The sequence below is a fragment of the Martes martes genome (genome assembly GCF_963455335.1).
Source record: "Martes martes genome assembly, chromosome: 5".
Classification (NCBI taxonomy): Eukaryota; Metazoa; Chordata; class Mammalia; order Carnivora; family Mustelidae; genus Martes; species Martes martes.
In genome coordinates this window covers 71,404,348-71,416,893 of record NC_137892.1, presented here as the reverse complement: position 1 = coordinate 71,416,893, position 12,546 = coordinate 71,404,348, and the positions used below count along the sequence as shown (strand labels likewise).

Here is a 12,546-nt window from a genome sequence, read left to right as displayed (position 1 = left end):
ATAAATTACATTTTCTTTCTTTCTTTTTTTCTTTCTTTCTTTCTTTCTTTTTTTTTTTCACTGATAGTGGAACTATTGGATTTTATATATGTGGGATCTGTCCAAGCTACTTAACTTTTTTTTTAACTCCAGTAGTTTTTCAATTGATTCTGTTTAGCTTTCTAGATACAAAACAATATCACGTTTGGATAGCAGTTGTTTTTTTCCGGTATTGGTCTTTTCCAATGTTTCCTGTTCCCAAGTAAGCATCACATAATAGTCATGGTAGGTGGTTTGTTCCTGGAATGCTGCTAGTGTAAGATAAATGTAGAGTGTTAGTGTGAAACATACTCTGTGATGTAAGAAATATTACACTTAAAAGGGAATATAGCTAAATTTTTTTAAGTTACATGGTAATTTTATCACATAATGCCTTCCCTTCTTCATATTCGAGGGATGCTTGCCATCCAGAAAGAGACAGTGGCTTCCAGAGATGACTAAATTGCCTAAATTTAATGGACTATTCCCTTTTAATATGAAGAACACTGTCTTGGTTGGTTTTACAGTGAGAATACTAATTTCTATGTTCCAGACATGAGTTTAGAGAGGAGTTGGGGCAAAGACCCACCACACATCAGTTGAATGCCCATAGGGCTATCCCAAAGATTTAAGTTAGAATTTAGGGACTTTAAAAAAATGTATTTAAAAAAAAAAAAGTGTGACTAGTATGTTAAAGAAAAAAAATGAAAAATTGGAAAATTTTACCAGAGAATTAAAATTTGTGGGGGAGAAAAAAGCAGCAAGTAGAAAAATTGATAATTGAAAAATACAATATCTGAAATTAAGGATTCCATGGGCAGTTTTAATAGAAGATCAGACACAGCAGAAGACACTATTAGCAATGTGGAGGACAGTTTAATTGAAAATACCAAAATTGAATCCGACAGAAGAAATAATGTATGCATGTATTTCCACTAGCTAACAATTTGAGAAGCCACATTTTTCCATAATCTGCCAACAATAGGTATTTGACACTGTTTATAGTCTGCCACTTGACGTGTAAAGTGATACTTTATTGTTAGTTTAATTCATTTTTCACTAACAAAACATTTTACTATCTTTTCATTTAGTTTGCTATTTAGATGTTCTTTTCTGGGAAATATCTATTCATATGTTTGCTGTTATGTCTCTGGAGTTAGTATTTTAATCAGTCTGTATTTTTTTTTTTTTTAAGATTTATTTATTTATTTATTTATTTGTGAGAGAGAGAGAGAGAGAGAGAGAGAGAGGAGCGAGAGTGAGCACAAGCAGACAGAGTGGCAGGCAGAGGGAGAAGCAGGCTCCCTGCCGAGCAAGGAGCCCGATGTGGGACTCGATCCCAGGACGCTGGGATCATGACCTGAGCTGAAGGCAGCTGCTTAACCAACTGAGCCACCCAGGCGTCCCCAGTCTGTATTTTTTGTATGTGAGTTACAACTTTTGTTATCTCCATTAAACATATTTTCTAGATGTGTGTATAAAACATTTTATTACTATGCTATTTTTCTTTAGCAGAAGAGAATGTGGATTTGTGTAATGAAAATTATACTAGAAGACTACATAAGTTGATAAAAAAATAAGTTTTCGCATCATGATTCTGAGCCACTTTCATGAGACTATAGTTATTATTTTCTGTTTTCCAGACTGTCTTCTATACAAGTTTGTGTGTCCATATATCTTATCATTATGCTGGAAATTGAGCTTGTTTGAGAAGAGTGTTAGAGATAACTTTGTTATCAGTTAAATTTCTTCATGACTTTGTTTGTGGTCTTGGATTAATTATGGCAGATTCTTTTAGACCTAGAGATTAATATAAACATCATCTGATTAGCAAATTAAGGGTTTATTTAGGTATAATTAAGTAGCCAGTATCTTTCATGAGTTTGAGGTATCACTGTTGATACTCATATGAGGGTGTGTCTATGTATGATAGAAAGCAAGTATGTTATTACCTTGTAAATCTAAAATTGTTAGATTATGGGCATATATATATGTACAAAAAGTATCCATTGATTTCTCCCTGTCATGGTAAAGTACCCATGATACATAATCATGCCTCTGTTTCATTACAGTTACTTATGAAAGACAGTTAAAGATAATTTACATATTTTGGCTTTGGAGATTGACCATCCCAGTTCTGTCATGTACCACCCAACCTAACTTCGGATAAGTTAAATAATCTTTGGTAGGTCTTAATTTCCTTATTAATGAAATGAGTTGATGAATGTGTACCTCGTAGAATTGAGTATGGTAATGCATGTCCCGTGCTAGCTCAGAGCAAGCACTTATAAATGTGGCTAGCATTTTTAGTAAAACATGGCTTTTCACACCATGGATAACATGCAGAGTTTTAAAGAAATAGTTACCAAACATGAAAATGCAGAGGTCGGGTTCTGAGAATAAGGACGATTTAAAGATTCTTCTTGTTACCTAAAGTTGTTATTGCTTTTAAAAAATAAGGAGTGACTGCAGGGATCTTTTGGGTCCCTAAATAGCTCTTGTTATCATCATTTTGTGGAATCTGTAGCCCAACAGTTGAAATATATTTATGTCAAATTAAGATACTAGCAAATTCCAAAAGGCTCATTTGTTTAATGGAATGGCACAGTGAATTCACTACCTGGAGTTTTTTTGTCTTTAAGCAAATATCACTAGTAAAAGTACTTAAAATTTTTTTCATTATTTATTTGAATATTTCCATTCTATCTCCTGAAATACTGGACTACCAATTACAGTACTGGGAGATATGTGCTTACAGAAAAACTGCTGTCTTTTCCCTATGGAAGCATTTCAGAATGTTTTATGTCTATGCTTAGTGCTTGTGCTTTTTTTTTTTTTAAAGAATCAGAGTTAGAGCATGATGAATGTTGGAAATTTCATTCTGAAGTCACACAGATGTGTTTTACATTCACTGGTCTTCTGGAAAGTCACTTTCAGTTTTCAGGGACCTCAAGTGTTCTTGGGATGTTAATTTTACATTCACTGGTCTCTGGAAAGTCACTTTCAGTTTTCAGGGACCTCAAGTGTTCTTGGGATGTTAATTTTACATTCACTGGTCTCTGGAAAGTCACTTTCAGTTTTCAGGGACCTCAAGTGTTCTTGGGATGTTAATTTTACATTCACTGGTCTCTGGAAAGTCACTTTCAGTTTTCAGGGACCTCAAGTGTTCTTGGGATGTTAATTTTACATGTCTTGCATAGATGTCAAGACCTTTTAAAATATAGGCAACGCTCTCCCCACTTTTTCCTCCATAAATTTATTAAAGTTTATGTGTACAATTTCTATTAAAACATGTGGGTATTTTCTGATTTTTGCCATTTAAAAATAGTTCACAATTCATAGATTATTCTGAGTGTTTTTGGTGCAGCCAGTTGCTTTCTGCATTGTCATATGGATTTATGTCTTCTCTCTTTCTAAAAAAAGGTGTTTCTTTTATTCTTATTCTGCGAGTAGAAAAAAATTGATTCTGAATGGCCTATGTGATAAGTGCTGTTTGATTGTGTATAGTGCTTCCAAGGTCACAATCACCTACTACTGGGTCATTCTCAGTGTCCTTAAAATAAAATTCTTCAAAATAAATAAATAAATAAAATTCTTCAAGGCACCTGGGTGGCTCAGTCGGTTAAGTGTGTCTTCAGCTCAGGTCATGATCCCAGGGTCCTCCATCAAGTCCCACGTCAGACTCCCTGCTCAGTGGAGAGTTTGCTTCTCCCTCTTCCCCTCCCCCCGCTCTTGTTCTCTCTTGCGTGCTCTCTCTCTCTCAAATAAATAAATAAAATCTAAAAGAAAAAAATGAATAAAATAAAATACTTTAGGGGCACCTGGGTGGCTCAGTGGGTTAAAGCCTCTGCCTTCAGCTCAGGTCATGATTCCAGCGGCCTGGGATCGAGCCCCACATCGGGCTCTCTGCTCTACAGGGAGCCTGCTTCCTCCTCTCTCTCTGCCTGCCTCTCTGCCTAGTTGTGATTTCTGTCTGTCAAATAAATAAAATATTTTAAAAAAAATAAAAAAAAAATAAAATACTTTAAAACCATGTTTTGATTACATCCTTTTGCTGGTCAAAAGATTTCTATCAGGAGCCTGGTGAAGGGTATTAAGAAGGGCACGTATTGCATGGAGCACTGGATGTTATACGCAAACAAAGAATCATGGACCACTACATCAGAAACTAATGATGTACTGTATGGTGACTAACATAACATAATAAAAATTAGAAAAATTTAAAAAAGATTTCTATCATGATAACGAAGTAAAAACTTTTATTAAGTTGGTGGTAACTGGGCTTGAAATAGAAACTTTATATTAGAGTTATAGAAGACACTAGAACTTTCTAAATAAAACTCTTTCTTTATAAGAGTTAACATTCGTTCAGTATCTGCCAGAGTGTCTAGCACAATACATCTCAAATCTTTCTCCTCCCTCTCTTTCTTCTTCTAATATGTGTGTACTTTGTTATTTCTGATGCCTCTTTCCCCTAGAGTTATAGAAACACATGAATTTATAGCTGTGTTCTGGTTCAGTTTTCTATTGCTGTGTAATAAATTACCATAAACTTAATGGCTTAAAACAACACCCATTTATTATCGCACAATGCTGTAGATCAGAAGTCAGGACAGGGCTCAGCTGGGTTCTCTTCCCAGCTCACATGTTTGGCAGAATTTGGTTCCTCGCAGTGGTAAGCTCACAGTGGCTTTCACTGTCTTCAAGGGAGGTAGAAGCATTTCTCTGACGCTTCACCGTCTCTTAAGGGATTTACCTTATTAGGTCAGGTCCACCCACCCACCCACTGTCCTCTTCTGAATAACAGAGTCAGCTGATTAGTAACCACTTCATGGGAATAGTGTTCCATCATCTTCACAGGTCTGCCTGTCAGAGTGGACAGGGAGGGGATTACGTAATAGTTCAAGCTCCTAGAGGTCATTTTAGAGTTCTGCCTACCATATCACTGGCAAAAAAACTTACACAACTTTTCTATGGGGAAAGAAAGCGTGAACATCTGTTGACTACTTCCTGTTCACTAAGCATGGTGTTATGACCTCCATGTTACAGATGAGCAAAACCTAGTTTTACAGAGACTTGAGTCAGAGCAAAAACTAGTTTTACGGAGACTTGAGTCTGGTTCAAGTTCCCACTGAATTCAAGAGCCAAACACAAAACCTTGGAGACAAAGTCTCTGAGTGACCGAGAGCCTCTTTTTCTGTTGGTTGTTTTCATGAACAGCTATGGGTTCTCAGATGAGCTCTTTTTTACCAGTTCAGATCTAGATGAGTTGTTGAAAACCTGTGAACCTGTTTCCCCAGGGAAGCTATGTTATATGTGATGGTGAGTTCCTGAGCTGCCCCACAGAATCCAACTTAACACATACTCTCAGGAAGGTTGTCTTCTGAGTAATCCAGAACCCCTCAGGTCCTAATCCCTGAGCCCCCCAGAGGCATTCAGAGGCATTCCTGGTACCTTGCAACTGGTGTGTGGGGCAGCTCCACAGAGACAAAAGTGCCCCAGATCCCGGGCCACACAGGGAGGGCAGGAGCAGCCCCTTCCTCAGCTGTAGGAACAGTTCCTGCTCTGAGAAATTGAGATCACGTTTAGTTTATTGTTTAGGTAGTTATGTCATATGCTACATACAGAATCTTAGTAGTGTCATTATCTGTTAAAGTGAATCAGTTACCTAATGCTATCAGGTTTTTAAGTGGTTCCACTGAAATTGCACAGTAGGTTGAGAGTGAAAGTGTGTGACAATTTTTTTTTAATCCTTCTGTTCGTTTTCTTTAATGTCTGTATAAAAAGCTAGTTTATGAGGCTTACACCGAACTAACGTCTACATGTTAGGTGGGATAGTTGAAAGACGAGGCAGCCTCTCTTTTTTCACTTGCCCATCTTGAGTTCCATCACGTTCCTCCTGTCTTGACAACGAGCTTGAGGAAAGAGGGGAGACACGAATGGTACCCAAGGAATCCCCGCAGGAGGAAGGAGCCACTCTGAGGCTGATGTGTTGAAGAGAATAGCGGTGACGCTCATGACCAGAACTCGGGAGGAGCTGGGCCTGCGGAAGGTGGGCACACAGGGGGCTGCGGAGGGGAAGAGTCAAAGGGAGGAACGCCAGGCTTTCTTTTCCTTGAGCTCTTTCTGGTCCTGTGGCTTCGTGTTCTACCGCGGTGTCATTCATGGCTTTGTGACTTAGACGAGATCATTGCACTTTATGAATCTTGGGAACAGAGTCTTGATGTTTGCCTAAATGTGAACTTTTTTTAATCCTTAATTTTACCTTCTTTTCATTCATTGCCTCTGGTAAAATAAATAAATAAATGGCTCCTGTTCCCTTTTGATCTTCATTTCAGGTTATTCAAAATGTATGGCCGAGAGCCTTCAAAGGATGCGGGCACGGGATGTTTTATTCAGTGTATCGCTGCTCCGTCCTTTGGTGCAGCTATTCAAATTGCTGTGGAAGTGCCTGAAAGGTTGTCATGCATTTTGCCAACAGTAAATGACAGGTGGTAATATATATGGTGAATATTCCGGCTGTCTAGGAAATTACTGTTGCAGCCTCTATTTCACGGAAGTTTGTTTGTTTCTCACGTCCTGTTCAAAGTTCAGTCTGAGTTCTTCAAGTCAGATAGATGCAGGTCTTCCTTCTCATGTAACGCAGGGAGTAAAAATAATAGAGAATGCGATGATGCGTGGGAGATGCATAAAGCACATGGTCACTTTCTAAACAGTTTTAGTAATTCTGTGCCCTTGGGACAAATGACATCCCCTTCTTAGGCACTCTCCTCCCCTACCCCCCAGGACATCCACTTCCTCTTTCCTTGGCTGCAAGTGAAATCTTTCGAAGATCATTACCTTAGTGCCCCCTAATGAAATGTAAATAAAATGAATGATTACAGTTTGATTATGGGTCCAGTATTTATGAGGCTCCTGGTAACTTGCTGCATAAATTTAAGTATGCGAGTAAATTCTCCCAGGGATAGTCAATGTGAGAGTATTTTATTTTTCTTTCCTATTTTTTTATGACATACTAATTCTTTTCACCTCTGAATTCTTTATTGTTGTTTCTGCCCTAGAAGAAGTAGGACCCTGGAAAATAGATATATTTTTTTTCCTGGGTGACTTTTATGGTCCCTGTAGGGTTTGGACCAGACCTCAGTTTCTGCCTGATCCTGACCTGTCACGGGAACGTTGAAATAGAGGAATGCAAACTTGCTTTAAATTCCCATACTGTATCCATCTCCACACAAAGAAAAATGTATGAACATTTCTCTCCTCTGCCTTTTCTCATAAAATGCATCGAATTTCAAGTCTGTACTTACATAGAAACCACGAGGGGATGGGTTAACCCTATTCTTTGATTACTTAGGGATATTGAGCATTTTAAGCTTTCTGTTTCACTATCTAGAGACTGGAAGCTAGCCTCCCACTCCCTTTAATGCTCAATATCACTTTGCCCTGTAGTCTTTTCTTTCTGGAAGAATTATTCTGGTGAGACTTCTACAGGGCATACTCTTTTCTGCCATAACCCTTGCCAATCCTGTGGAGTATTTTCTATGGCAGGAGACAGAATAACCCTTAAAGCTTGGGCATGTTACCCAACCTGGTTGCTTCCCATAGGAAAAGAAAGTTGAATTTTAATTTAGTTCATAGGAGTTTAGTTTTAGTTCATGAACTCCCATGGGATTTCATGGGTGCATTTCATATCATAGGGTTGGGTCTTGAGAATCCCCAGTTTTCCAAGTAGTGACCTCTGATGTCTGGACAAATCTTGGAACTGAAACTGGTGAAAATATATTAATACTCAATTATCTGTGCAGTGTGGGTTTTCTGTTTTGTTTTTAAAATTTCTTTCCCCTGCAAGATAGAAAGGGAAATGGACTATCTGAATGACAGGTTTCTCTTATAAAGTGACTGTCCCTCCGGCATACAAGGCAACTGTAACACATCCCATCCCATTCTGAGTCCCACATTGGTAGAGAAGGGGGTGAGCTCATGAAGGAGACTGCCAGCTTAGATCACTTAAATGCTCAAAGACTGATTTCCCAAGTTGACTGAGCAGACAGAAAAGGAAAGTTGAAGATGAGAACCCTTGCATACTGTGAACTGGATTATTTGTCCAGGAACCAAAGACTAAGTTCCATTGGAATGTGGGGATGAGATCCTTCCAATGTGATTCCAGGTTTCAGGTTTTCTGGGAAAAGGGTAAGACCTTACCAGTATTCCATCACCTGAGGTCTTTCTTGACTAGTTGTCAGCTATTTGGCATGATGACAGAATTATCAAAACTTGTAGCTTTAGACTTCTCCTTTCCCACTCCCTGAACCCAAAGTCTTCTTGTTGCCTCCACTGACCCCCACCCTACCCCCATCCCTGGTCCAGAGCAGAGCAAAGCACTTGAGGATCTTTGTCTCCCAGAGTAGCTCTCAGCTTTCCTCTGAAGCCGTTTCCAAGCTACATGGCTATGATTGCGCTTTGTACATATCACTGGCTGGCGTGGAGTTGAGTGGAGTTGAGTAGCAAGTAGTATGTTGGACTTCTCAAGATAGCCCAGAATAATCCTGATTATTCCAGTCAGCAATGGTAACTAAGCCTTCTAGAAATATTCCCCCAATTGAATTGGATGCCTTCACCCCCTGTGCTTATACTTGTAATGATTTTATTAACTATTAATTAACTCTTTGCTTTGTTCTGTATTTATTGAATGCCTCCTATGTGTGAGCATTATGCTTTTTAAGCATTTAGTATAAAATGGGAAACAGAAAAGGCATGACCCCTGCTCTCTTGGGATTTATATTAATACATTTTATTTAAAATATATCCTGATTTTTAAACATATCCTGATGTTCTGAAAGAAAGGAGGAGAATGTTCAAGGTGAGGGTAATTGTGGGTCTACTTTAGATTGGGAGGTCAGGAGCATAAATGATAGTTGAGTTGAGTTCAATATTTTAATTTAGTAAGGTAGAAGAAAGGCATTTTTTTCTCGGATAAAATTTGCTGTTCTGTTTCATCATAGGGTATTTCAAGCAGTTGACATCATAGATCCTTTATGTATATTTAAAATCTTAGAGTGCTAATCAGGGAACAGACTTTAGATGTTACCAAAAAAAAAAAAAAAAGGCCAAATGGAGTAATTCAAAATGTATAACATGTTTACAGATAATCCTATTAAGGGGAATAATATTGGGGACAAAAAATAAGTGTTGTGGTAAGTGGTCGAATATGGAAAAAATGGCGGTTAGAAACAAATATGCCACTGGAGAATGAAGATAATTATTTTGGAAATAGGAAAATTCTAAATTCAGATCAACAAACTTTGAGTAACTGCCATGGGACAGAGTGTGTGCCAGGAGATGAATAAAATGTGATGGCACCGCTCACAAGTATACCGTTTAGTTAAAAAACAAATGATGTCATTCAGCAATCCTAAAAACCAGAAATGCTGAGTATACTGTTCTAAGAGGTCCTTGTTTTTTTGAAAGGGGGCAGACATTTTAACACAATATTATCCTTATTAGGTGAAGTAAATAAAAATAAGTTAATTAGGATTTGAATGGATCTGTATTGAATTTTACATGCTATAAATACAGACTATATCTTCCCACCCCACCTTTCAATACTTAAGGAACATTCGTCAAATCGATCCTTCATTAGACTACAGAAAGCAATCTCAGTAAATTACCCAAAGCATACTATTAAGAGTTCTGTTCTTTTTGTAGATGGGTGACCCCGGACAATTTAATTACTACCTCTACACCTGCCCGTCCTCACTTGTAAAATGCGGATAAGAATGCCAGTATTTAAATTTACACAGGTGTTAAGCTTTTTCGTACAATACTAGTAATTAATATGTTTTCAGAAGTTTTCGAAATAATAGTATCCTAAAAATTAGTGGCTAAAAGAAAAAAAATTAGAAGTTCTTGAGAAGATAATAATGATCAACCCAAATGCTGCAGTTTTTAAAATTCAAGTTCTGCTCAGGATAAAATCAGTAGTTTGTAGCACATTTTTCAGCATGTTTTTATAGAATATATTTTGTGTTTTCAGGTGACCCATCTCCACATCAACCTCAGTGATCGGTTGATATTCTTGGAAAGCTTATTGCTCTCGAGACTTTGTAAGATGCTTATTTCAGCAATTCCTAGTGGTCCTGAAAGGCTCTATATTTGCATTGAAACATAATATTATTTAGCAATTTCTGGAAGATATAGGAATTGGAAAAAGATTTTCATGTTACCAAAAAGCTAAATTTGTGTTTTGGACTGTATTCTCTTGTATAGTTTTATTTTTGGGGTCATGATGCCAAACAGGCCAGAGTTCTTTCTACCTGGGGTACAGTGTTATAAGTTGCAGAAAAAATAAGGGAGAAGGAGGGAAATGAAACAAGATATACCCTTTTAAAAACCTTTAAAAATACACATTGACGAAGATGTGGTAATACCACTAACAACAGAATGTAAGTTTCTTTGCATTGCTTAACTCATCAAAACAGATAGGGGTAAGGCCTCCTTTTCTCGTTTGCTGATTCAAAAAATTCAATCAGATGAGGTGGTCACAAAGCCAACCTGAGTCTTTACAGTCTTCTGGTTGACCCCTTTTATTGCTTACTAGAATTTTGAGTATCAGGATGAAAATCCATTTAAAAGTCCGTTATTAAGGCAAGTAAGTTCGGACCAACATGTGCCTTTCTCCCTCTCTTCCCCAGAATATAGCCAATGAATGTCTTTTTCCACAAAATTCTATTTTTAAGCCAAGAAAACATTTTATAATGAAGCTAAGAAAAACTAATTTTCTTTATTCTAGTATTTTTTGCCTATAGTAGGTGTTCAGTAAATGTTGATTAAAGGAATTATGGTTACCAAACATGTAATACAAAGAAATAACATTTCTTTGCTCCGCTGGTCTCCATAGCATGCATTACACCCAGCCATGGAATTCTAGTATTTTATTAACATGATTTTATAATTTTTTGCTTCTCTGCTAACGTGATTTTGAAAGGCAGTGAAATACATGTATATGGATCATCGGTTACCGATTGTCAGGTCATCTTAGCATTTTATAATAACCAAAGAGTGTATTTGACTTGGAATTTGCAAGATGGGTTACGGAAAGCAATCTCAGATGGGTGAGCATTTGTTAAGAGAAGCATATAGACCTTCAGTGGTGATGCAAACCTTTGTGCCTTTTCTTTACACATTGTCTCCCCCAGGTTTCAAAACTCGGTGTCCATAAATGCTGATGATAAGATTTCCATAAAGGACTTAATTAAGCTCTTGCATATGGCTTTTCATGTTCAAAATCCACTGCTGATCATCTGATTTTTTTTTTCAACTGCTTCAAATTTACTGTTCTCCCTGTCCTGTTTAAAAGGCAAGGTTTTTATTTGTGAATCTTCGCATTACTTCTTTTAGGTGCCTCTAATTCTGGTACACACGGCTACTCTTGGTCCCAGATTTTTTAAAAAAGGAATCCTTTGCTGTGGCGGTATTCTTAAGATACTGTCTCTGGATCAATGAAGACATCTTTTCCTTTCCTAGCTTCAGAAGTGCTATCTGATTTCTGTCCTTTCTCTAAGGGACACTTCTCATCCTTAATGCACACCATAGATGTCTCTTAAATGAAAGACTCAGAATGTGAATCCACCGTGAGGGACCCAGTTGGGCCAGTGCCTGGAGGCTGAGCGAATTAACAGATGCCAGCCTGCCTTGAGGGGTCAGTAAGAATCGGAAAGTGGAGAGACATTGCGTCTATTTATAAAAATCACAGAACTTCAACTACGCAAAGTATCTTAGTTGTATAATCACACCTTGACAATTGAAAAAAATATTAAAAATCAGGTATCATTAGGATAGCCTTTAATAGGCCTAGAGGGCCTTTCTCTAATGAAGAACTCTGCTAATCAGGCCACATGTATTTCAACCATTAACAAAAATGGAAAATGCTGAGGGCGGTGCTGTCTTCCATAGTCCTGATAAGCTGTACAAAAACCAGGGGACAATCGGGTGTTGCTGAAGTTACCTTCATTCCCCCAACCCTCCTGGCCGGTTTCTATTTATAAGACTCCTGTGCGATCCCAATCCCTACCCAGGGTGCCTTCAGCCCCTACCAAAGACACTAGAGAACCCCATCCCCTCACAGACACTGACCTCAGAGGCCCCACTTTGGGGTCCCTAGCCTCCTACCACTCTCCCATAGCCCCTCCCGGTGCCCCTTACCTCTCAGTACTGATGGTGCCTTTGTTCTTTAGAACATAGATCTCAACTTCTTCCCTGTGCCTCCCCCACTGTTATGGGGAGCAAAATTATCTATATTTTGTAGAGAGAGCTCTGTATTTGTAGGGGATGCAGGGTCCCAGACTGGGTCCCTGCTTTGTGTATAAATTGTACAGACCATTTTTTTTTTAAAGGAAATAGAAGAAGTCTTTTATCCATTACCTCCTCTAGAGCATACCCTGGTAGCTTGTGCAGCGTTCTCATAAAGCCTCTGTAATTTACCCTGATACTTTTGTGCGTGTCCGTTTTTGGCAAAGTTTTTTTTTTAAC

At 38.1% G+C, this 12,546-nt stretch overlaps 1 protein-coding gene across 1 annotated transcript in view; it reads left to right on the top strand.

Moving 5' to 3' along the window:
• LOC308343313 (microtubule-associated serine/threonine-protein kinase 4-like) overlaps nt 1-11,322 on the top strand; it is a gene marked incomplete at both ends in the record, with an annotated part of 321,206 nt that extends 309,884 nt beyond the window's left edge. Inside the window, one exon of the mRNA XM_080804336.1 lies at nt 11,214-11,322. Within this exon, the coding sequence (XP_080660462.1) occupies nt 11,214-11,322 (109 nt within the window). The remainder of the gene's footprint in view (nt 1-11,213) is intronic.
• Nucleotides 11,323-12,546: the final 1,224 nt, after the last annotated feature.